This window comes from Castor canadensis, chromosome 17 (genome assembly GCF_047511655.1).
Source record: "Castor canadensis chromosome 17, mCasCan1.hap1v2, whole genome shotgun sequence".
Lineage (NCBI taxonomy): Eukaryota > Metazoa > Chordata > Mammalia > Rodentia > Castoridae > Castor > Castor canadensis.
The window spans coordinates 42,989,120-43,015,551 of NC_133402.1; the positions used below are offsets into that span (position 1 = coordinate 42,989,120).

General features: G+C 38.4%; 1 protein-coding gene across 11 annotated transcripts in view; it reads right to left on the bottom strand.

The window, feature by feature from the left end:
- The window catches only part of Ulk4 (unc-51 like kinase 4), a 548,798-nt gene that overhangs the window by 191,463 nt on the left and 330,903 nt on the right, over window positions 1–26,432 (bottom strand). The window contains exon 33 of one of the 11 annotated variants that reach the window (XM_074059109.1): window positions 1,280–1,871. The exons of the other annotated variants lie outside the window; for them this stretch is intronic. Within the exon in view, the coding sequence (XP_073915210.1) occupies window positions 1,831–1,871 (41 nt within the window). The 3' untranslated portion in view covers window positions 1,280–1,830. Of the gene's footprint in view, window positions 1–1,279; window positions 1,872–26,432 lie in introns of those variants that run through there. 11 annotated transcript variants of the gene reach the window in all.

The following is a 26,432-nucleotide window of genomic DNA, read 5'->3' on the forward strand; positions in this document are numbered from 1 at the left end:
TCAGCTAAACTAAAAGACGAAGGTCTATCATGCCAAAGAACACCTGTAAAAGCCAGCAGAGGAGATAATCTCCTCAAATGTACTGACAGCAATGCATGAATACAAGGGTCATGAAGAATCAGGAAATCATGACACCTCCAAAAGAAACTAACAAACTCTAAATGGACCCTAAAAAAAGGGAGATCTACAAAACAACAAACAGAATTTAGACTATTCCTCTTAAAGAGTTCAGTGAATGGCAAGAATATACGCACTCACCACAAGACATCCTGGTTAATGATGGATTGCATTTAAGATTACAATGGGACTGACAAATTCCTATTCCTCAGTGACATCATAGCCATAGTAAAATCATAGTGCAATGCATTACTTGTGGGTTTTTGGTGATATACAGACAAATCTACACTGCCGGTAGCATAAAAAAATAACACATGATTATGTAATTATATAAGGTATGCAATACTTGATAATGAAAATAACTATGACTGAGGCTAATAGGAAAAGGGGACCAGGAACTAGATAAAAGGTGAGATCAAAAAGAATTAACCTAGAAGGTAACACACACGCACAGGAAATTAATGTGAGTCAACTCCCTGTATAGCTATCCTTATCTCAACCAGGAACACTTGTTCCTTCCCATTATTGCTTATACTCTCTCTTCAACAAAATTAGAGATAAGGGCAAAATAGTTTCTGCCAGGTATTGAGGGGGTGGGGGAGAGAGGGAGGGGGTAGAGTGGGTGGTAAGGGAGGGGGTGGGGGCAGGTGGGAGAAATGACCCAAGCCTTGCATGCACATATGAATAATAAAACAATTAAAAAAAAAAGAAAGAAAATAACTATGCTCCTGATTTGTATACTTACTATACTATACTTCTTGTCCTTAGGTTAAAGTGTACACTTTTTACTTATTTAAAAAGAGGAGGGATTCCAGAAGGTGATGCTATTCTCACAGTGGATGAGTGCTCAGTCTGAGTTGTTGCCCCAGGAGACCACCAGGCATGAAAGGATGTGAAAATGGAAGATGGTGATATTGACAATCCTGATCCTCTGCAGGATAGGCTAATGTATATGTGCTTGTTCAGTTTTTAATTAAAAAAAAGTAAAAATAATAAAAGAAAAAAGTTCATACAATTAGGATATAAAAAACAATATATTTTTGTATTGCTGTACAATGTGTGTTTTAAATTAAATGTTATTACAAAAGAGCCAGAAAGTTGTAAAAATGAAAAACTTTATAAAATAAGGTACAATGAGCTAAGGCTAATGTATTATTGAAAAAATGTGTAGATGTATTGTAGCCTAAGTATGCAGTGTTTATAAAGTCTGCAACAGTGCACAGGAATAGTCAACCCTTCACATTCACCCCCCAGCTCTCACCACCTCACCAGAAGAACTTCCAGTCCTTTAAGCATAAGGACTGTACCTCAATACAATTTAGGTCACATGTGATAAGCCTGCAGCTAACATTATATTTGACACTGAAAAAATGAACACCTTTCTTCTAAGATCCAGAATAAGAAGGCAAAAATGTCCACTTTAAGTGCTTGTATTTCACATTGTATTGGGAATCTTTACCAGAGCAATTAGGCAAGAAATAAAATGCATCCAAATAAGAAAGGAAAAAATAAAATGTCACTGTTTCTGATGACATAGGCTTATATACAGAAAACACTATAGATTCCATGAGATAAAGGAAAAGTTGTCAGAACTAATAAATGAATACAGTAAAGTTGCAAGATACAGAAACCAAAAGACCCAAATCAATATGACCTCTATACATCAATACTTAACTTTCTGAAAAAGAAATCAAGAGAAATTCTTCTGAGACTTCAGGTATAAGATGCCAAATGGAAGCTTCCTCCATGTGAATCTGTGAATGAGAAGAATCAAGGTAACAGAGAACAGACTATGTTCCAAGAAGTGGAAGAAAGAAAGAGCACCAAGGATCACAAAAGCGTAAGTTAAGCAATTCATTACCACTAAGCCAGCACTTCAGAAAATATAAGAATACTAAACACAGAAGAGGAAGAAAGTATACACAAGCACAAGAAGAACAAATCTCCCTAGGAGAATAAACAAATAACAAGAGCAAAGAATCACAAATAACTTTGGTATAGACTTACAGCTGTCAACAATACTCCTAAATAGAAATGGGCTTAACTTTCTGATTAAAAGTCAGAGAAGAGTTGGATATATTAAAAAATCCAGATACAACTTCTTTCTGTCTAAAATAAACACACAAAATATACAGACTCAAAATGAAATGATGGAAAATATTATTTCAGGCAAATGGAATCCCAAAGTAAGCAAGGGTAGCTATACTGATACCTGAACAAAACAGACTTTATGACAAAAATTGGTCAGAAGGGATAAGGAAGGTCACTACATACTAATGAAAGGAACAATCCATCAGGAATATACAACTGTATGTATATGTATATATATATATATATATATATATATATATATATACCCCGAATGTTGGTGCACTCAATTTCATAAAACACTACTGTTTATATGTGTGGATGCTTGCTGATCCAGGGTTCACAAATTGAGGGAGCTTGTGGAAGAAGTTAGAAACTGCCCAACCCACAAACTCTAAAGCTCCCTACATCAGAAACTCCCAGTACAGAAAGGGAGGGGAGAGGGAAGATCAGGTCTGGTGCTCTGAGCATGTGGGTAAATGCTTGGCTACTCAGCCATACAGCCAGCTCAGTTTGGTGACAAATAGTACCCCAATCCTGCCATTATACTGTCCTTCCTGAACATTGAGAATACTGTAACTGAAAGACTATGGGCATTAAAATTTCTAACCACTACTTAGCTGTGAAAGTTCAAGGGCAAAGAATTAATTATAAGAATGATCAACAAAATTAACAGGACATGGATAAATGCCTGAATGAATTCCAAGAGAATTGACATGAAGAACTAAATGAAATAAAGAAGACAATGCACAACATGAAAGAGGAATTCAATAAAAGATAAAGAAACTGAAAAAAAAATTAAATTCAAACTATAGAAATGAAAAGCTCCATGAGTCAAATAAAAAAACTCAATGGATAGCCTCTTCAGTACACTGGATCAAATGGAAGGCAGAAAATCAAGGCTTGAAGACAACGTAGATGTATTAGAAGATTCAGATAAAGGAAAAAAATAAAGAAGTACAATAGTTACATGTAATACCTCTGGGCTATCATTAAAAGACAAAACCTACAAATCATGGGCACAGAAACATATTTAATAAAGTAATAATAGAAAACTAGACATATATAGAAAAAAGAGATGGTCACCAAGGTACAGCATTTAGGAGTCTCTCCCCAAGGCATAGTAGTGTTAAAACATTAGGCATACAAAACAAAGAAAGAATATTGAGAGCTACAAGAGAGAAGTGCCAAGTCACCTAGAAAGGCAAACCCATCAGAATAACAGATTTCTCAACAGAAACTTTAAAAGCAAGGAGGACATGGAATGATGTATTTCAAGCCCTGAAAGAAAATAACTGCCAACCTAGATTAATGTATCCAGCAAAGCAACCCTTTATAATTGAAGGACAAATGAAAACCTTCCACAATAAGCACAACCAAAAGGAATTCATGACCACTAAACCACAGCTACTAAAGAAAATTAAAGGGCTCCTACACACAGAAAAGAAAAACATATGTAACCATGAGAATATGAGAAAGAAGAAATCTCACTAATAGATAATGAAATGCAGATTAAGAAAGAATCAAATAAAATTACAAGAATTACTACATATCTTTCAATAATAACTCTGAATGTTAATAGCCTCAGTTCTCCTATCAAAAGACACAGACTGGAGGACTGGATTAAAAAAATAAAACCCAACCGTTTGTTGATTACAGACATGCAACTCACTGGCAAAGATAAACACAAGCTTAAAATTAAAAGGACAAGAAAGATTTTTCTAAGCAAATGAAACCTGAAAGAAAGCAGAAGTATATTTAATAAAGCACATTTCAAACCAAAATTAGTTGAAAGAGATAAAGCTCACTTCACAGCAATAAAGGGAACAATCCATTAGGAGTATATAACAATTGTAAACATAAATACACCAAACATCTGTACATTCAATTTCATAAAACAAACATGACTGGACACAAAAGCACAGGTAAACCCTCAAGACAGTAACTGTGGATGATTTCAAAAATCAGCAAGGAATCGAAAGTTTCCTTAAATAACACTATAGATAAATGGATTTAACAGACTTCTACAGAGTGCTCTACCTAACAGCTGCAGAATACAGGTTCTTCTCAGCAGCTCATGGAATTTCCTCTATAATAGATCTTATTTTAGAACATAAAGCAAGTCATAAGAAATAGTAAGAAATTGAAATTACTTACTGTATTTTATCAAACCACAATGCAATAACTCTAAAAATCAATAAAAAGAGAAACTACAAAAATACTGAAACACACCAAGACTGAGCAATTTACTTTGGAATGGTCAGTGGGTCATTGACAAAATAAGGGGTAAAATCATTCCTAGAAACAAATGAGAACAAAAATACAATTTACTAGAATCTTTGCGACATAGCAAATGGAGGAAAGTTTAAAGTTGTGAGTACCACCATTAAAAAATCTGAGAAAGCTGAAGTAAATAGCCTAATGTATCACCTCAAGCTCTTGGAAAAACAAATATAAGCCAATCCCTAAAGCACTGTGAAGAAAGAAATAATAAAGATCAGGGCAGAAATGAACAATGGAGACTAAAAGAACAGTACAAAAAAAATCAATGAAACAAAGACTTGCTTCTTTGAAAAGTTAGACTGACAAACTCCTAACCAAACTAAACAAAAGAAAGATGCAGAAGACCCAATTAGAAAAATTATAGGTGAAAAAGTAGGTATCACAACAAATACCAATGAAATGCAGAACATCATAGGGGAATACTTCTAATAAGCTGTAAAATCTAGAAAAAAATGAATAAATTTCTAGATATATAAGACTTGCCAAAAAAGAACCCAGAGGATAAAACTCACCCGAACAGATCTATAGTAAGCAATGAAAATAAAACAGTGAAAAAGAGTCTCCCATCAAAGAAAAGCCCAGGACTGGGTGGGACTGTGTAGATTCACTGCTAAATTCTACCAAACCTTTAAAAAGGAAATAACACCAATGCTTCTCAAAGTATTCCATAAAATGGAAAGGCAAGGAAACTATCAAACTCATCCTATGAAGCTAATAGTACCCTAATATCAAAACTGGATAAGGACATAACCAATTTCCTTTATGAATACAGACACAAGAATTCTCAATAAAATACTTGCAAACCAAATTCAACAATCCATTAAAAAGATCAGACACCATGATCAAGTTGGTTTCATTTCAGGGATGCAAGTATGGTTCAACATGCATGAATCAATTAGTGTAATATAGAACATAAATAGAATAAAAGACAAAAATCACAGGATTATCTCAATAGATGCAAAAAAGCCTTGGACAAAATTCAACATCCCTTCATGATAAAAGCCCTGAAGAAACTAGGAATAGGAGGAATGTACCTCAACAAAATAATGGTTATATGTATTAAAAAAAATGATATAACCAAGATAAAACTAAAATCCTATAACCAAGATCAAACTAAATCAGAAAAAAAATCATTTCCTCCAAAGTCAGGAATGAGAAAAGGGTGTCTACTCTCCACTCTTATTCATTATATGTTTGAAGTTTCATTCAGAGTACTAAGGCAATAGAAAGAAATGAAAGGGATTGGCAGAGGAAAGGAAGGAGTCAAATTATCTATATTTGCAGATGGCAAGATCCTATATTTAAAAGAACGTAAAGTGTCCAATCCCAAACTCTCAGATCTGATGAACATTTTTGGAAAATAGCAGGATACAAAATCAACATATACGAATCAGCAGCTTTTTAATATGCCAGTAATGAACAGGCTGAGAAAAAGATCAGAAACACAATTCTATTCTCAACAACCTCAAGAAATTAAACACCTAGGAACTGACCTACTTAAGGAGATGAAAGACCTTTATGAGCAAAACTACAGAACTTTGCAGAAAGAAATTAAAGAAGACACTAGAAGACAGAAAGGCCTCCCATGTTCATGGATTAGTAGAATTATAATTGTGAAAATGGCTATACTACCAAAGCAATCTACAGATTCAATGCAATCCCCATCAAATTTCAACATTACATTTTGCAGAAAGAAAAAAATCAACCCTAAAATTCACATGGAAGCACAAAAGACCTCAAATAGCAAAAGTAATCCTGAGCAAAAACAGCAATGCTTGAATTATCATAACATCTAACTTCAAATTAAACTACAGAGTCATAGTAACAAAAACCACATGGTACTTGCATAAAAACAGATACATATACCAATGGAAGAGAACAGAGGACCCATGAAGCTACAGTCTCCTGATATTTCTTTTTCTCTCCCTCTCCTACAGACATAGGCAGCAAATTGCCGATTAGGACTCTAATAGCTCAGGAAGTAAGAGCAAGAATTAACAAGTGAGATTGCCTTAGAATAAAAAGTTTCCACGCAGGAAAGGAAATGATTACAAGAGTAAACAGACAGCCTAGGGAACAGGAGAAAATCTTTGTGATTCATTTGACAAGGGATTAATATCCTGAATATATAAAAGAACTAAAAAAAAATTAAACACCAGTGAACAAATAATCCAATCAGCAGCACAACTATGGAATAAGCCTAGCTGCCCATCAACCAATCAATGGATAAAGAAAATGTGGCATGTATACATAATGGAGTATTATTCAGCCATAAAGAAAAATGAAATTATGTTATTTGCAATAAAACAGATGGAACTGGTGATCATGTTAACTGAAATAAGCCAGGTTCAGGAAGACAAATATTTTTCTCTATTATGTGAAATACAGACCTAAAATATGATGGATAGATGACAGACAGACAGACAGACAGATAGACAGATAGGCTAGGTAGGATGGATGGATAGCTAGCTAGATAGTTAACTAGACAGACAGATAGATAGATAGATAGATTTCTATATATGGGACTACTGGGGAGAATGAGCAGGAAGGTGCAGAGGAAAAGAAGAGGGTAGAGGGTATGAATAATATTGAAGCACATTATGTCTATGTGTGAAAAAAACAATGAAATCCACTGAAAACTGTTGAAATGGCAGGGAGGGGGGAGTGGCTGTGGGATAGGAAAGAGTAATAAAGGGATTGATTTAATAAATGAACAATATATGCATATGTGGAAATGCCACAATGAAACTCCATTTGTTTAATAAATAATTTAAAAATTTAAAGAATAAATAGTGTAAACAGTAAGCAAGTCAGTGAAAAGGAAGTTGTCAAAAGAAGCACAGATGGCCAATAAGCACATGAAAACATCTGTAGCCATCAGGGAAATGCCATCAAAATGACACTGAGAGTCCATCTTTCTCGAGTCAAAATGGCTACCAACAGAAAGCAAAGAAAAACAAATGCTGGCAAGGATATAGGGAGTAAAGGAACCCTCATACACTGTTGCTCGGAATATAAATTAGTGCAGCCACTATGGAAATTCCTCAAAAACTAAAAGTATGATCCTTCTATATCACTCCTGGACATATATCTGAAGACATGTAACTCAGCATACACTACAGACATCTGCACACCCATGTTTATTGCAGCACTGTTCACAATAGCTAAGCTATGGAAACAGCCTTAGGTGCCCAACAGAGAAATGGATTAAGAAAATGTAGTACATATATACAATGGTGTTTTCCATATGGATAAAGAAGAAAAAAGTTGTCTTTTGCAGGAAAACAGATGGAACTAGAGATTATCATGTAAAGTAAAATAAGCCAGACTCAATAAGACAAATATTGCATGTTTTGTCATATGAAAATATAGATTTTTTTAAAGACATGAAAGTAGAAGGGGGACTATTTGGGGAAAAGGAGGAAGCCAGTGGGAAGAGGATGGGGGACAAAAGAGAATAATATGGGGGGTGAATAAGATCAAAGTACATTCTATATAGGTATGAAAATGTCATAATGAAATCCAATAAAAGGTTATTTTAAAAATGAAAGAACAATTTCACTTAAAATAGATATCAAAAATAAAAATACTTAGGATCAATTTAACTAAGGTGGTAAAAGACATGCACACCTAAAAATAATATCAATGAAATTGAAGATGAAACAATTAAACAGAACGATATACCATCTACATGAAACTAAAAAGCTTCTGCACAATGAAAGAAATGGTCATGAGACTGAAGAGGCAGTCACAGAATGGGAGAAAATCTTTGCCAGCTATACACCTGACAAGGGAACCTATACACCTATACAGGGAACTCAAAAACTAAACTCCCCCCAAATCAGTGACACAATGAAGAAATGGGCAAATGAACTGAACAGAGATTTTTCAAAGGAAGAAGTCCAAATGGCCAAAAAACACATGAAGAAATGCTCAACATCCCTGGCCATAAAGGAAATGCAAATCAAAACCACACTAAGGTTCCACTTCCTGTTAGAATGGCTACCATGAAGAACACAAACAACAGCAAATGCTGGAGAGGATGTGGGGAAAAAGGAGCCCTCATACACTGCTGATGAGAATGTAAATTAGTACAACCACTATGGAAAGCAGTATGAAGGCTCCTCAAAAAACTAAAAATAAAACTGCCATATGATCCAGAAATATCACTCCTAGGGATATACCTAAAGGAATGTAAGTCAGGATACAACAGAAACACCTGTACACTGGTTTATTGCAGCACTGTTCATAATAGCCAAGCTATGGAAACCACCCTACGACTGATGAGTGGATTACGAAAATGTGACAAAACACACACACAATGGAGCTTTATTCAGATGCAAGGAAGAATGAAACCGTGTGGTTTGAAGGTAAATGGATGCATCTGGAGGAAATAAAGCTCACTGAAATAAGCTAGGCTCATAAAGATAAAGCCTACATGTTTTCTCTCACATGTGGGACACAGACATAACACAAGCACTGTTATGAAAAACAGGTCACGCTAAGGGGAAGTCACGAACGGGACTTAAAGGACATAAAAGAAGGAAGTTAAGAAGGTGAATATGGTTGATATACTTTCTACACAAGAATGAATATAGAATTTTTAAACCTTCTGAAATCACCGTAAGAAGGGTAATAGTAAGTCTGGGTGCCAGTGGCTCACACCTGTAATCCTAACTACTCAGGAGGCAGAGGTCAGGAGGATCGTGGTTTGAAGCCAGCCTGGGCAAATAGTTCATGAGACCCTATATTGAAAAAAAAAAAGTCACAAATAAAGGGCTGGGTGGAGTGGCCCAAGGTGTAGGCCCTGTGTTAAAGCCCCAGCACTGCAAAAAAAAAAAAAAAAAAAGTGGCGGCGGAGGGGGGTGTACTAAGTAGAAAGGAGAAAAACAGAGATGAACCAGTTCAGGTTATAATACATTTATACATGGAAATGTCACAATGGAGCTCCCTATATAACTATCTTAAACAAACAAAAATGCCTTTTTCAAAAACCAAGAACAGGAAGGTAAAACAGGTCCCATCTGGGGGTTAGAGGGAGGAAGATGTAGCGAGAGGGAGGAGAGTGGAGGAGGTGAATACGGTGGAAATACTGTGTTCTCATGTATGAAAATGGAAAAGTGAGACCTGAAACTATTCCAGGAATGGAGAGAGGGAAGGATAAAGGAGAATGATATATTGTAAAAACATTTGTAAATGTCACATTCTACCCTACTAAAACAATAATATTTTAAAAACCAAATTAAAAAGTTGAAAAAAAAGATATTCTATGTTCACAGACTTGAAGGTTTTTTTTTGTTTTTTTGACAGGGCCTAACATTTGCTAGGCGGGTACTGTATCTTTTGAGTCATTTCACCAGCCTTTTTGTTGTGTATCCAGTATTTTTGAGTTAGGGTCTTGCTTTTTGCCTGGGCTGGCCTTCAACTGCAATCCTCCTGTTCTCTGCCTCCTGAGTAGGTAGAATTATAGGCATGAACCACCAGCACACAGCTAGAAGTTTTAATATTGTGAAAATGTCCACATTACCCAAAGTGGTCTATAGATCCAATGCAAGTCCTATAAAAATTCAAATGTAATTTTCCATAGACGTAGGAAAAAAAATCCTAAAATTTATCTGGAACCTCAAAAACCCCTGAATGGCCAAAGCAATCATGAGGAAAAATAAAAAAGAAAACCAACCCAATGATGGAGCTATCACTCTCATTGATTTCAAAATATACTACCAAGTGATAATAAGGAAAACACTGGCATAAAAATAGAATGTTGACCAATGGAACAAAATAGAGAGTCCAGAAAGTTCAACTGATTTTCTTTCTTTTTGCACTAGGGCCCAGGCTGCCTTGAACTCGAGATCCTCCTGCCTCTTCCTCTGGAGTGGTATAGACTCCATGCTTTCCCCTCATCATCTGATTTTTGACAAAGAATACATAACAGAGAAAGGACAGTCTCTTCAATAAATACTGTGAAGGTACTGAGACCTACACGCAGAAGAATGAAATTGGACCCTTGCCTCAGCCCACATAGAGAAATCAACTCAAGATAGATCTAAAATTTACACCTAAGACCTGAAATTGAAAAACTACTGGCAGAAAACAGAAGGGAGAATCAACATGGCATTGATCTTTTAGATTTAAGACCAAAAGCACAGGCAACCAAAGCAAAAATTGACAAATGATACGACATCAAAATAAAAAAATATCAGAACAACAAATAAAACAAGTAACAGGGTTATGTACACAAACCAGAAAGACATATACAAGCCATACATCTGGTAAGGAATATAAAATATAGAGGAACTCAGTAACACTATACAAAGAAAAAACCCTATTAAAATGGGTAAGAGACCTGAATAAACATTTCTTAAAAGACATAAAAATGACCAACAGATATATGAAAAAGTGCTCATCATTATTAATGAAATTCATATTAAAACCATAATGAGATAACACCTTACACCTGTCAGAATGAGAAAAACGAAAAAGATGACAAAGGTTAAAGATGTAGAGAAAAGAAAATCTTTGCACACCGTTAGTGGGGATGTAAATTAGTAATAGCCACTATGGAAAACAGTATGGAGTTTCCTCAGAAATTCAAAGTAGTCATCACATGATCTAGCAAGCACACCTCTTGGTATTTATCCCAAAGATTTGAAATCAATTCATCAAAGAGGTGTCTGCATTCTCATGGTCAGTGCAGCATCGTTCACAATAGCCACATTACAGGATCCATCAAGACGAATGAAGAAATATGATAGTTACACACAATGGAATATTATTCTGCCTTTGTGTGTGTGTGTGATACTAGGGTTTAGACTCAGGACCTACACCTCAAGCCACTCACCAGTCCTTTTTTGTGAAGGGTTTTTTTTCAAGATAGGGTCTCACAAACTATTTGCCGGGGCTGGCTTTGAACCAAGATCCTCCTGAGTAGCTGGGATTACAGGCGTGAACCACAGGCATCCAGCTTATTCTGTCTTTAAGAAGAGAAACTTTGTCATTTGAAACAATCCAAATGGAGTTGTAAAACATTATGCTAATGGAAATAAGCCAGGCACAGAAAAGCCAATACCATGTTCTCACTGGCAGGTAGAATATAAAACAACTAAATTCAAAGAAATAAAGAGTAAGAGAAGGGTGCTTACCAGAGGCTGGGCAGAATGAGGAAATGATGACCAGAGGGTACAAAGTTCCCATTATGCAAGGGAAACAGGGAGTTTTGCTTTTAGATATATCATATAGCAGTTGAATATAGTAAATAGTAATGTGTTATACATTTCAAATTCACTAAGAATACTGTTCAAATACTCTTACCACAAAAGTATGTATTTAAGGCAATGGATATGTTAAATAACATGACTCAAGTATTCTGCATTGTACTCATAAATCATGATGCCATTTTTGTACCCCATAAATATATACAAATCTATTTGTCCACTTACAATTAAACTATAGAAATTGTAAGTAACATCTGAAATAATTCAAAACCTGAGAAGAGTTCACTATTCTGCAATTTCCAGGTCACTGAAGAAAATCAATGGTAAAACCTATTAGATACTATGGACTCAAGTCAGACTTTGAGGTGCCACATCTCCCATGTTGCATTTTCCCATGTAGCATATAGGTTTTATATATTTACTCTCATGCTGTTCTCCATAATTTCCTCACACAGGGAAGTTAAGAAACACAGTTTCCTTGAAGGAGGGCTTGAAACTGTATTTGCACAAGGCTGATGTCACCATGGCCCAGGCTCCTAAGGGAGCAAAGAAGGCACCACTGGTTTCCCCCAACCCTTGCTTCATAGGACTTAAGGACTAGACTGCTTCTGTTGGCCTAGGGGTAAGTTGGGTTTGGGATAGGTCACAGTGGGAACTTATGGTGTGGAGGGGATGAGTCAAGAACAAGAGAAAGGCCCCCCCAGAACCTCCAAAGAGAGTGCCAAGGCTGTGTTCTCTACAGTGAAAACCACCTAAGCAATCAAAGTGTCACTGGAGGTGGCTCTTTCCACCTCATCTTCTGCTAAGACGCCAGAGGCCTGCAACCCTGGAAACAGCCAAGCTGTTCCTTCATTTTAACCTCAGCCCTTTCTCTCTCTCTCCTGTCCAGACCCAGTCAGGGGTGCAGCAGATACCCACGGCTCTACTTCGGACCCTGGGTTAGTATACAGTTCTTTGTAAGATATTCTGCATCTTCCTTTGCTTCTAGCTGACCCACACCTATACCAAGGGAAGAGGAACATTTCTTGTATGAGAGTGTGAAGACCCAAGGCTAAAGTTTAAACACTGAAGCAAATACAGCAAAAGCCACAGCCAACTCTGTTTCCAGACCAGTAGGATAAGAAGTGTGGCTAAATAGAACCCTTTGTATGGAGCAGTGTAATTAAAAGGGATCCTGTGCCTCGCCTGCCCATCATTTCCCTCAGAGATGAGGGAAATGAAGCCATGTGGGCAGCGCTCCATTAGTTCCCAGTTCCCATCAGAATAATTTCTTAATCTCCCATCCCAACATCTTTAAAAGAAACCAAAACTCATTAAGTCAAAGAATTATTTTTCATTAATTATAAGCAACTCATCAAAAATTCTAAGAATTATTTTGTGCTAATTATAAGCAAATCCCTAGGGGCATTATTCTCGTAAGTGATTTTCAAGTGTTTAATGTTCTGGGACTATTAATGGGCACGAGTGTCCTCAGCTTCGGTCACAGAGTCCTTCTCATATTATTACGTTTCAAAATCTGTTGGAGAGAGCCAGTAGAAGAGTACATTTTGAAGTTTTAAGCACTTTATATTTCAATCTTTAATGATTTCAATACAACACTCTAAATCCAAATGTAACTTCCCTCAGTAGAGTCTCCCTTCTGGGTCATTTTACATTTAAATCATGCAAACGTGTGTCTCCTTTACTGGAGTTCATTAAAGTCAATCTAAACAGACCATCTGGAAAAGGAGTATGAAAGCATCTATAGAATGTAATGTGGTGAAATCAATTCCTTCTCCAAACAATTGATGCTTAACCACTGAAACCAGAAGTAAAATCGAGTCAGCAAAGTTAAAAGTTGGGTTTTGAATACAGAAACATGGAGGGTGAAAGTGTGATGCCCACCTTGGACACACAGACAGGGTGTAAGTGGACACATCAGGGATGTATGGAAACCTGAGCCATACAGTGTCCCAGTATACCCAGCCTCTTCTGGCTAAAGGCTTGTGAGCATCCCCCACAAACAGGAGTGACTCCCAAGAATAAGTGTAGACATCTCTGAGGTTAAACTTTTCTGAACCATTTCCACGAAGGTCTTGCCTCTGCTGTTACATGTGTCCAACAGCTGGCGCGGGTGGGCAGAGGTGCTGTATAAGAGGCCATGGCACCTACACTGTGCTTATTGTGGCCAATGTCGATCCCCGCTTTCTTCCCCTTATGTGTTTGCCCTCCCTACTCTGCAGCCCCTCTTCCTGGAGCTTTGACTTCCTCCTCTGAAATCCCCACCCTCACCCTGCCAAGCACCAGGGTCAGGAGCATCTGCCCTTCCCCAGGTAGCAGAGGGACATCAAACCTGTTAGCTCATCCTGCTCTGCTGAAGGAAAGTGACCCACTGCACCAGTACTATGAAAGAATCTCAAGGATCACAGGCTAGGACTTTCCAACTAAGTTTAAGGTTTTAATTTTTTTCCCCAAAAATTGGAAAGACTCTGTGTTCAAGACTTTCATTTGAATTACTTTCCTAAGAAAACTCTAAACATGAGAGCTTCTGTTTTTTCTCTTTCTTTCTTTATTTTTCTTTTATTATTCATATGTGCATACAAGGCTTGGGTCATTTCTCCCCCATGCCCCCACCCCCTCCCTTACCACCCACTCCACCCCCTCCCTCTCCCCCACACTCAATACCCAGCAGAAACTATTTTGCCCTTATCTCTAATTTTGTTGAAGAGAGAATATAAGCAATAATAGGAAGGAACAAGGGTTTTTGCTGGTTGAGATAAGGATAGCTATACAGGGCATTGACTTACATTGATTTCCTGTGTGTGGGTGTTACCTTCTAGGTTAATTCTTTTTGATCTAACCTTTTCTCTAGTACCTGTTCCCCTTTTCCTATTGGCCTCAGTTGCTTTTAAGGTATCTGCTTTAGTTTCTCTGCGTTAAGGGCAACAAATGCTAGCTAGTTTTTTAGGTGTCTTACCTATCCTCACCCCTCCCTTGTGTGACATGAGAGCTTCTTAAAAACAAACTCATCCAGATGTGCTCTGAATCTACAATGGCCTCTGGGTCCTCGTCTGATACAGAACACTATGGAACCATTCCATGCATATAATTTATTCTGTTCACCTGTCTTACTGCAATACCCTTCTCTTGTGAAGCAGAGATCCTGCGTTTTAGCTACATGTCACCCTGTGTAGCAAAAAAGAGACCCAAGTTGCATATTTGAGTGAAAATTTTTGGATAAAATGAATTCAACTTAAAATCCCTGAAATGAAAAGCTTAACAACTTAAGGGACTTCTACACTGAAGATACATTTGTTTTGCTTATGAGATAGCCAAAGTGGCCTAGAATTGATTTAAACAAATATGTATCTGGGACAATTTTTTTGAGAATATAAAAAGTAAGAGTAGATGCTAATTTCATATCCAAAACTTAAGGCATGATATTGTTCATGACAGGGTGAATTCTATTAATTCACAGATGCATAAACTTGCTTTCCAATTCTGCCAGGGATCAGATGGGGAAAAAGTGATGGGTCACATATTCCATGCCTGGGGAAAGCAGTGGGGAAAGAGTTGAGTGCAGCACTATTCACAACAGTGACAGAGTTGGGGTATGGGTGACCCTTCAGCATCCACACAGCCAGAGTTGGTCCTGAAAGCCTGCCTTGAATGAGCGCTGTACCCCATGCTGCACTCCTTCCTCCTCTGTCATCTCCCTGAGGTGTGTGTGGGGTAAACCTTCAGGAGGACCTGAGTTATCTACCATTCACTGCTTCCTTCACAACCTGTCAAGCATTATGACATAAGTAAACGTCACAGCAAGGGGTGATGAGGCAACAGGGATATGGAAAGAATCACCCCTTCCCTTTCTGCCTGAAGAAGATATCTGCACATAAAGCAGGTCACAGGATAAGGAACCAGGTTGGGTTACTTGTCAGAGGAGATGATGATCAATGGGAGGGCAGGAACAGTGCCTAGGGGATAGAGGGACCTGAGGTGGACTCTGCAGAACGTCTGGATGGGACATGCATAGAGGAGAAGGAAGGGCATGCAAGGCAAGGTCAATAATCAGTGGGAGAAAAACATTTGCAGTTGGAATTTAAACATAGTGTATTCAGGCAACCACATGCAGGCTAGAACAGCAGGCCCGTGAAGGACAGCAGCAAGAGGCAAGGACAAAGAGGAGAGAGAAGTAATATACAGCTTCCTAAGATGCCTAGAGGACAGAAGATCCCAAATTATTTAAAAATGACATTGAGATCCCATCAATGGCTATCATGGAGAAAACAAACAACAAATGCTAGAAAGGATATAGAAGAAAAGGAAGCCTTGAATAAGGCTCCCACTGTTGGTGGGAATGGAATGGAAATTAGTGCAGCCACTAAGGAAATCAGTATGGAGGTTCCTCAAAAAACTAAAAATAGACGTGTGGTAGTACACATCTGTAATCTCAGCTGCTCAGGAGACAGAGATGGAAGAATCAAGGTGAAAGTCTAGTGCAGGTAAAAAGTGAGACCCCCACCACACCAAACAAGTCAGGTGTGGTAGTCACACCTATAATCCTTATTATGTGGTATAATCCTTATTATGTGGGAGGAAGAGGTAGAAGGACTGAAGTCTGCAGCTGGCCCTGGGGCAAAATCATGAGATCCTACCTGAAAAATAAACTGAGGTTAAAAAGAGTGGGAAAGGTGGCTCAAGTGGTAGAACACCTGCCTAGCAAGCACAAGGCCCTGTGTTCCAATCCCAGTAGTACCAAAAAAAAAAAAATAGACCCTGCTACATCACTCCTGGGAATATATCTGAAGGAATGTAAGTCGGCATACAATAGAGACACCTGCACACCTATATTTATTAGCACTATTCATAATAGCCAAGTTATGGAATCAGCCCATGTGCCCAAAAACAGAAGAATAGATAAAGAAAATGGTATATACACACAAATGGTGTATTATTCAGCCACAAAAAATATGTCCTCTGCAGGAAAATGGATGGAAGTGGAGATCATGTTAAGTGAAATAAGACGGACTGAAAAAGATGTATTTCATGTTTCTGCTCATATGCAGAATCTACACCTTAAAAAAGTAAAATATGACATGACTTTAAAAAAAGGGGGTCGGCTGGGGGGGGTTGGTAGGGAGGAAGCAGAGTGAAAGAAGGAGGGGAAGGGAAGTGAATATGAAGGAAGTACATGATGTACATGATGTGCATATGTGAAACCTCTCTAAAATTACTCAACATTAATTAAAATTACTCAACACTAATCAAAAAGGAGACCCCAGGATTTATCCTGCAGGCAATGCAGAGTGCTGAAGGTCTCTCCCCCACTGGATTCTTATTATAAAGGCAATATATAATCTTCATAGACAAATTCCATTTTCATCTGTTCCTACATGCTAAAAATTCAAATAATGCAAATGTATGTATCTGTATGTAAAATATACATGCAATGAACAGTTCACAACAAGCTTAAAACTCCGAAGGGATAGCTTGCCAGATTCTGAACATGTGAAATATACGTAAATATATACATTATAACCTAGGCGCAGAATACATGCTGAAGACACTTTGCTACATTATATGTATACATAGCTAACTCATTCTTTTAAATAACTGCAGAGTGTCCATAATATCATTAAAAATCCCTAAAAGAGAAAATGTGAGTTCCGGTACCCTCTGGTCACTGTATGCAGCCATTCTACACCTGGTGGCTGTCTCCTGGCTCCTATTTTCTTCCCTTGGAGCTTCAGATATGGTGCAGGGAAGCAGAGAAGGGCACCACTCTGGGAAACAGAGTTTAAGATTTAAAAACTGGGGGTGGCCACAATGATGCTTCATCCCACAGACAGAGGAGTCTGGAGCTGGGCTACAAGCAAAAATAAAAAGGAAAGTGATGGCAAGAGAAGAGGGACTAGGAGAGGGATCTTCAACTGCCAACTCTAAGCTGTCAGTTCCAGCCATTCTGACACTTGGGATGGTACTTGCCTGCATTAATGCATTCTTCTTGGCTAGGCACATGCCTGAAATCCCAGCATTTGGGAGGTTGAGATGGGAGGATCTTGAGTTTGAGGGCCACCTTGGGCTACACAGCAAGCCTTGTCTCAAAAAAACAAAACAAAAGTTTAAGTTTCTGATAACTGCAGGTAAACCCTTACCAACACAATGAACTGGGCTTCCTTTCTTAAAATTTCTTTTAATGAAGTAGATTATCAGTCTCCAGTTTCCTAGTTTCAGTTTATTTCCTTGACTCCATGTTATTTTCCTCCCTCTTTCCCTTTCTTTCAATTTTTATTTTTCATCAGAGTTAAAAGTCTTAGAGAACTCCCTGATCAATTTCCTCTGACCAGAACCAAATTCTTTCTCTTCTTGTGTTTATTTTATTTACCCCTATCCTTCTGGCTTACACATTTGCATTGCTCTATCAAGATTCTTTCAGTTTTAGGCTTGTCTGTTGACTTCCTACAATGCAAATGTGAAGATGCTTCTTTCTTCCCCACCCCGCCGCTTATGCACACACTTCCCACCTCACCTCTTACTTCTGACCAGATGGATAGTGACTGCATGCCATGACTATGAGTATACTTCTGACCAGATGGATAGTGACTGCATGGCATGACTATGTGTATACTTCTGACCAGATGGATAGTGACTGCATGGCATGACTATGTGTATACTTCTTCCAACTAAATACTACAGAAAACTGTCATTATTTTGCCTTTCCTGGGAAACTTTTTATTTTCCTTGGAGTTTATAATTTTGAAGACTAGACTTATTTAAATGGTCTTTTATGAGTGTGGTAGGGCTTTGCAGCCCCACAAAAGATATCCACATCTTAATCTCTGGATCCTGTGAGTAAGACCTTCAGTGGCAAAAGGGCTTTTACAAATGTGATTAAATTACAGATCTTGAACTAAGGACACTCTCCTGGATTACACAGTGGACCCAATGAATCACAAGGACACAACGAATCTCTCATAAGAGGCAGGAGATCAGAATGAGTCATTGAAGTGTGAACACAGAAGCAAACAGTTGAAGTGTCGCAAGGGAGGGATGGCACTGCCAAGGAATGCAGGTGCAGCTAAGGCTTTTCAGCTTGTTTCTGTTGTTGTTTGGTTGGTTGTTGGTTGGCCTAGCTTTTTTTGTTCTTTTTTTTTTTTTTTTTTGAGACAGGGTCTCACTATGCTCATCTCTAACTCATGATCCACCTGCCTCAGCCTCCTGAGTGCTGAGAATACAAGCCTGCAGCTTAGGTTTTCAAGGAAGGAACGAGATGCCTCCAGAAAAAATGAAACCTATCCAACACCCTAACTTTAGACTTCTGAACTCCAGAAGTACAAGGGAATAACTTTTTGAGTTGGTTTAACCACTAAATTTACGACCTTGTTATTTTGGCAATAAGAGACTAATTAATATAAGGAGGTATTGTGGTTTGCGTATGAAACGCCCTTTCCTAGAAGACTCAAGTATTGAAGGCTTAGCAATCAATGCAGCAAGGTTCAGAAGTGGAGCCTTCAAAGATGATCAAATTATGAAGGCTCTATCTTCACTAATGGATTAATTCATTCACAAGTTCCTAAGTCAACCGACTATAGGAGGCCAGGCCTATTTAGAAGAAGTAGGTCACTGAGGGAAGTCACTGGAAGGATAGGTCTTGTCACTTATCCCTTCCCCACTGTCTCTTGGCTGCCATGAGAAGAGCAGCTTCCCTCTGAAACTGTGAGCCAAAATCTTTCATCCTTTAAATTGTTTCTCTCTGGGATTCTGTCACAGCAGTGCCAAGCTAACTAATACAGGACAGAGCAAATGTAGTTGCCTTGACTTAGTATGTCATCTTTGCCAAGAAGTGCTCTGCTGCTTTTCCTTGTAACAAGATGCCCTTCTGGATTAGCATCAACTGATAGGCCAAATTGGTGACATTGGAGCCAATATATGCACACTACGTTATTTAAAAATTGGCTCAATTTTGGAAGTAAATAATATTGTTCAAATTATAGCAAAGAACGCACACTGGATGGGAGCCTGGTGACGCATGAGCTCCTTGGTTCCGACACTGCCACAGCCTGACTGTGTGACAGTGTTACTGAGATTTGATCTTGTGCTAGTTAGCTTTGTGTCACAAAATACTTAAGATAATCAACTTATAAGGAAGAAATGTTAATGCAGCTCAGAGTTTCAGAGGTCTCAGTTCATGGTCGCTTGGTCCCACTGCCTTGGGCCTGTAGCAGCACAGTGCATCATGGCAGGAGCATACGGCAGATAGGCTGCTCACTTTGACAGATGAGGCCTGTTCACTGCATGGCATCCAGGAAACAAAGAAACAGGAGGGGGTTTGGGTCCAATATCCTCTCAAGATTACTGTCCAACAATCTAACTTCCTCCCACTATGCCCCACCTTCTAGATAGTGTCACAAGCTGGGGACCATGCCTTTAACCCATAGTTCTTTGGGGGACATCCAAGAGCCAAACTACAGCACTCATTTGAAAATGGAGAAAGAGAACTATGTGACATATCTGATTTTATTATTGCAAAGCAAAAAGTGACAAATGAATATTAACTTCAAAACCTGTCAAAACTGTCAGAAAGTTATTTCCATACACTTCAATAGAGACATATAACAAACTGTGATTATCATTTATCAGTCAGTATTCTAAGCCTAAAATTATACATAAAAACAACCAAATGCCTGTATAACTCTTACCATGTGCCAGTTACCATTCTCAGTACCTCAACAGATAACTGACTCACATCCCTCAACAACTCCCTTCCACAGATGATAAAACTGAGACTCAGGAAGGACAGACTACTTTGCCAATGCCATGTGGCTCCATGCCTTTCTGTATCCAAAATGATGAAAATGAAAAAGAAGAAGAAAATAAGATTTTCTAGTACATCTGTAGTGTGCATGTAACCCTCCCCACATATTTTTTAAAAGTGTAATTTAGGAATAGAAATGGCTAAGAAAGGCAGAGGGGGCAGGCTTCATATAGAAAGTTCACTCTCCCATCACAAGAGAAATGTAAAGAGCTAAAAACATAAGTATATCAAAAGAAGGGGCAGAAAATCATCATTACACCAAGGCATTCTACTTTAAAAAATAAATCTGCTTCATTGATATCGTGTTTTGCAAAACTTATTTTTGCGTTTGCACACAGCAGGTCTACTACCCCATGATAATCTTCTACTTCAGTGACATTTCTGCAGTAGTTAATTAGCAGGTGCCACTCACAGAGTGAGCTGCTCTAGCTGATGCTGCAGGAGACACAAAGCAACATTAGTAATTCAGTGCAGTGCGGCCAAGTAAATGACAACAATCAGCAGGCAACACAGTTCATTTCCAATTTTTTTTGGTGGAGAAAATAAATATTAGTTAGGAAGAACTTGAAATGTAGTTTTTACATATCAAATTTCTGAAGAATGTAGAGTCATAATGAAAATCAATTCAAGTTGATAATTTTTGAAAAAATAAGTTTTGCAAAATATGGTATCAATGAAGCAGATTTAGTTTTTAAAGTAGAATGCCTTGGTGTCATGGTGATTTTCTGTCCCTTCTTTTGACATAAGAAGACTGCTAAATGTTCACTTAAATATGAATATAAAAGATGAGCTAGCAGAAATGACCATACAGGAAAATAAATGAAGAAAAATGCTTAAAAGTGAAAGCACATAATACAGTACTCATTCCTTAACTTCTTGTGCTTGACCTCTGGAAGGCTCTTAACACATCTGACCTTCTGGAAACCCTGCCTTCTTGCTTATAGGATGCACTTCTCCTCTGGGTTTCCCCATTGGCAGTTCTTCAGTTTCCTAGAACTCCTCCCCTTCACTCCACAATCAAGTATATTCACTTATTCCACGAGCATCTGTCTTCCTACTCAACCAAAATTCCATAAGAGCAGGAAACAAGGTTTATCTGGGTTATTCCTATATCATCCAACCATTGCACAGTCCCTAGTTCACAGTAGGTATTTAAGAAACATGCCGAGCAACCAACACACAGTACAAAATGACCAAAGGAGGGCTTGTCCTAGAAATTTGTTTCTAAATGTTCATTAGAAAAACCATTATTGGACATCATCCTTAATAGTTATGCAGAAATAAACAAAGGTCGGCTGAAGGAGAACAGGCAGAGTCTACTCTGCCTATAGCAGAGTATATACTCTTACTATAGCAAGAGTTTGCTATAGTAAGGGAGCAGAGGACCAATGCAGGCAGGGGGATAGGGAGCTGAAAGTAAGAAGACAGGAAGGTGCTGGGTACCACTGACTAGTTGTGGGCCTGATGAGGCAAGATATTGGGGCCTAATGAGAAGCAGCACATCTTCTTGGTCAGGGGTGCAGATCTAGATTCCTGTGGTTTGTCCTGACTTGGAAGTAAGGTAAAATATAGAGAAGCTGGCAATCATTGGACAAGTCCTGATTTGGGTGAAGGCTACAGAGGTGATTTGGCTCCCTGGGCCACAGGGTGTAAGATCAAACTCAGTTTCCACATATCTGACCATTGTTCATTTGAATTTACAATTTCTCAAAGGAGACATGAGAACCATACATGGAAGTCAAGAATAAAAAAAGGATGCTTGCTCTCCCAATTTTCATTCAAAATCCTGTTGGATAGTCTCATCAAAACAATAATGAATTAAATAAGCTGAAATACCAGAAATAAATGCTTAAAATTATCATTAAGATTTATGATGTCATTGCAAACTCAGAATAAATGAGAAGAAACCACTGTTACCAATAGGTGCATAAGTTCTCCTAATATAGACATTACCCTGTAGCACTACATAATCAAAAACATCTCTTTCATGACTAAGGCACAATTTAACCAAATAAACTTCTTGGGAACAAATGTGATAAGAAATGGAAGAACTAGGTAGAAATATGTAAATTACACAGAAAGATGACAAGTGAGACTTGAATAAATGGACAAGTACAAGGCTGCCAATGGACAGTATCTGGGAAGACACAAATAAAATCTAAATTGACATAAAATTAATATTGGTGATCAAAATCTTAAGAGGGTTTTTGGGGAACATAACAAATAGTTTTTAAAGCTTGTTTGAAAAGACAAATGCATAAGAATAGTCGGATATTTTCTGAAAAAAGAGACTAAGTCCTTGACCAAAATGTATTCCACCACCACAGTAATTAAAATATTGTGACCTAGTATAGAAATTAAAAGCTACACCAATGTGACAAAACACGAATTCAGATAAAGATAATAGGAATTTGGTATATAAGTGTATAAATTCTTGAATAAAGTAGGATATGAATAATATGAATTTTAAATTCTAGAATAGTGCTGCTTTAACCATTAAAAATAGGGATAAATCTGTACACTTTGTATTATTCCTAAACATGACCCAGTCTGATTAAAGCTTTAAATATAAAACCAAATCCATAGGTGGAGAAGGTTATCACAAAGCATAACATGAAACACTAGTGGATTAGACAATGAAAAATTTTAGAATTACTATGTTTCAAAACATATAATAAGGCTGGTCACAATAGCTCAAGCCTGTAATCCTACCTACTCAGGAAGCAGAGATTGGGAGGATTGCGGTTTGATGCCAGCCCTGGGGTGGGGAGGGAGTTCAGGAGACCCCCATCTCAACCAATAACTGAACATGGTGGTGTGCACCTATCATCCCAGCTACAAGAAGCATAAACAGAAGATACTAGTCAGTCTGGCCTGAGCATAAATGCAAGACCATATCTCAAAAATAACAAAAGCAAAAAGGGCTGGTGGCATGGCTGAATGCCCAGGGCACATGCTCCAGGTCCCAAGTCCAAATACAAGTACTGATGAAGGAAGGGAGAAAGGAGAGAGAAAGGGAGAGAGGGAGGGAGGGAGGGAGGAAGGAGACTCAATAGAGGTCATTCATATTTTTAATGAGGTATGTAAAATATGTTAATATCCCTAATATACAAACAGTTCTTCAAAATTGCTAAGAAAAAAGACAAGTAGCCCTAAAAATAATAAGTAAAGGGTAAGAGACAGCTATTTACCAAAGAAATACAAAATGATCAATAATTCTATGAAAAGTGCCCATTTTAACAAGCCTTCCTGGAAATCATGATAAGAAATGAAGTAGAATTACCAATACTAACACAGAAGTATGTCTATGACATAGAATATGGAAAACCAAATTAAAAGACAACACATAAAGAATAATGCCACAGGCATTGAGAGCAATGCTGTAATTGAATACTTCCTATATTTCAAGCACTGTGCTGTTTTACACATTATGTGTACATATATTATTTTGTGCGATCCTCTTGGCCGCCCAGCATTATTCCCACAATTTTGAGAAAGCAGACTGTCTAGGTGGCTGGACATGAGCCATGAAGACAGGCAAGCCAGACCTGAATTCTTCCTCACCACCTAGTGCTGTTTGGTAAACTCTACACACAGGTAACTCGGGTCATCTCTGGGGGTAAGTTCATATTTGACTTCATACACTCCTGCATTATTTAAACTTTTACAATGAATATGCATTGCTTTCATGGTAAGAAAACATCCAGATATTTCACATCTTTTTAAAAATTAAAAAGAAGAATGATTGACAATACTTGAAGCAGTTTTGGATTGTGGCTAGAAATTTAATTTGCTAACTGTGAGGAAGGCAACCATAACACCAGAGGATCCCACTGCATTCTGACACTTCCTGAGGCTTGCTCCACCCCAAGGAAAGTTTCAAGCTGGATGCCAAGACAAGAAATGCTACTCAGCTAGTTGTAGGCCATTAGGGTGCTGGCTTTGCCACCTAACTGAGGTGGCACTGGCACAGGGGCATAAAGTAAAAGCCAAGGATGGAGAAAATGAGCTGATGACTCCAGTCATCCTCCCTGGAAGTCTCAGAGCAGAGGGAATTCATTCCTAGGAGAAGCCTCTCCTCCCATCTCACTCCATCTCAGGCCTTGTGCCTCTTCCAAAACCTCTCCTCACAGGGTGTCCACTTTTCTGTAAGTTTCCTTCACCTCTCCATTTCATTTGTCTTTTAAAAAAATAAGCCAATTTATCATTTCTTGTAGAAACCTTCTTCTGGCATTGGTGCTCCTTAAAATAACATTCTCTCTCTCTTCCTTTACTGATAACATAGGCCAATCTATTTGCTTTTTATTTTTTACACTACCAAAGTCATGACTAGAATTTTCAAAAGATACTTTACTAACAAACACTCAGCATGGGGTCATCTATTCTCAGCAAGGCTTATTTCTCACTGCCCTAATGGGCTTTCTTGCTTACCACCCTTGACTAGATACAGCTAGATGGTAAGGGGGTCTTATGACCACTGGGAGTCCCAGAGAGCAGTGGCCTAACTGAGCATGTTTTGACTTATGCTGACATTCCCCTGCTTGGGCCAGAGCCTCACAGTCAGGTCAGTGGATCTCCCTAGAACTACAGCCAATCCTACTAATAGCCCAGTGAGCCGAAGAACAACACAGCCCTACCTGACCATATCTGCAGAGGAGTGAATGCTTTTTCCCCAAGCCTCATCTCCCCGCACACTACCTGCAGATTTATTCATTCCTGTACAGGAAACGCACCTTCTTTGCTGATGTTTCCAAGGACATAAACACTAAAGTACACTAAGAGCAAGTAAACACACAGTCCCCTCTAGTCATTCAACTCCAAGAAAACTGACTCCTACCCACCTCGACTAACGAGGATTATCACTAGATTCCAAATGCCACGAAGCCTAAAACAGAGTATTAATATTAACATGTGCAGGGTATAACTGGGGTTATTACCACATATCAATTCTCTTTTTCTCAACTTTAATTACGAACCTGACTCAGAGGACAGAGCTCTCATATGCACACCTTCAGGAGGAGGCCAAGGCACGGTGAGGCTTCCTGTCCCTGTGATTTGAAACCTTTGTGGCAATGCCACCTTTTCTCCTTCTCAATCCAAGTATCTGCCACTCAGTCCCCTTTTTCATGTCTCTGGGTGCTCTTCCTTTCCTGCTGCTGTTCTGATACTTATCATCACACATCTCAAATGTTTTAACCCTCTGATGGACAGTTCTTTAGCCTGTGTTGATCTCTATTCCCCAAGAGAACAGCTTGGCTGTGCTCAACATCGCTCACAGAATGTTCTTCCTCTGCTAACAGACCGAGAGCACCATCACTTAACTGGCTGCATAGGAGTCCAGCCTAGGATTCAAGGCCCTCCAAACTCTAGCTCCAACACCTGCCCATGCCTTCAGCCAGAATGAACCATCACTGCACCCCACATTCCTGGTACTCAGTCCCCTCTGTGTCCAGTTCCTGCTGCTCCCTCCCCTGAGGTAGGCTTGCTATCCACATGCCTACAGCTTCTGCTGCCCTCAAGCTACTCCCTTTCTCCATTCGCCATCTTCTCCTTTAGAGTATTTCTGTTATATCTTCCATGTGCAAAATCATCTTGTACTGTTTTTTTTTTCCTTTCATATAAAATGTCTCTTCCCATCTAGCTGCAAGGTCCTCCAAGAAAGGAACCCTAATGGAATGAAAACCACTCCCACCCCCCCCACACACACACATATTGGAACTGAGCACAGTGCTTTTTGAGAGCTACCTATAAATAAGATCACACAAGGACACATTTCTGAAAATCAAATGTTATGCCAGAGACAAAAAAGACTGTTATATTGACAGAAGGGTCAATTCATCAGGAACATATAACAATCTTAAATGTAGGAGTACTTAATAACAAAGCTTGAATATTCACAAAACAAAAACAGATGCAACTAAACAAAGAAACTGACA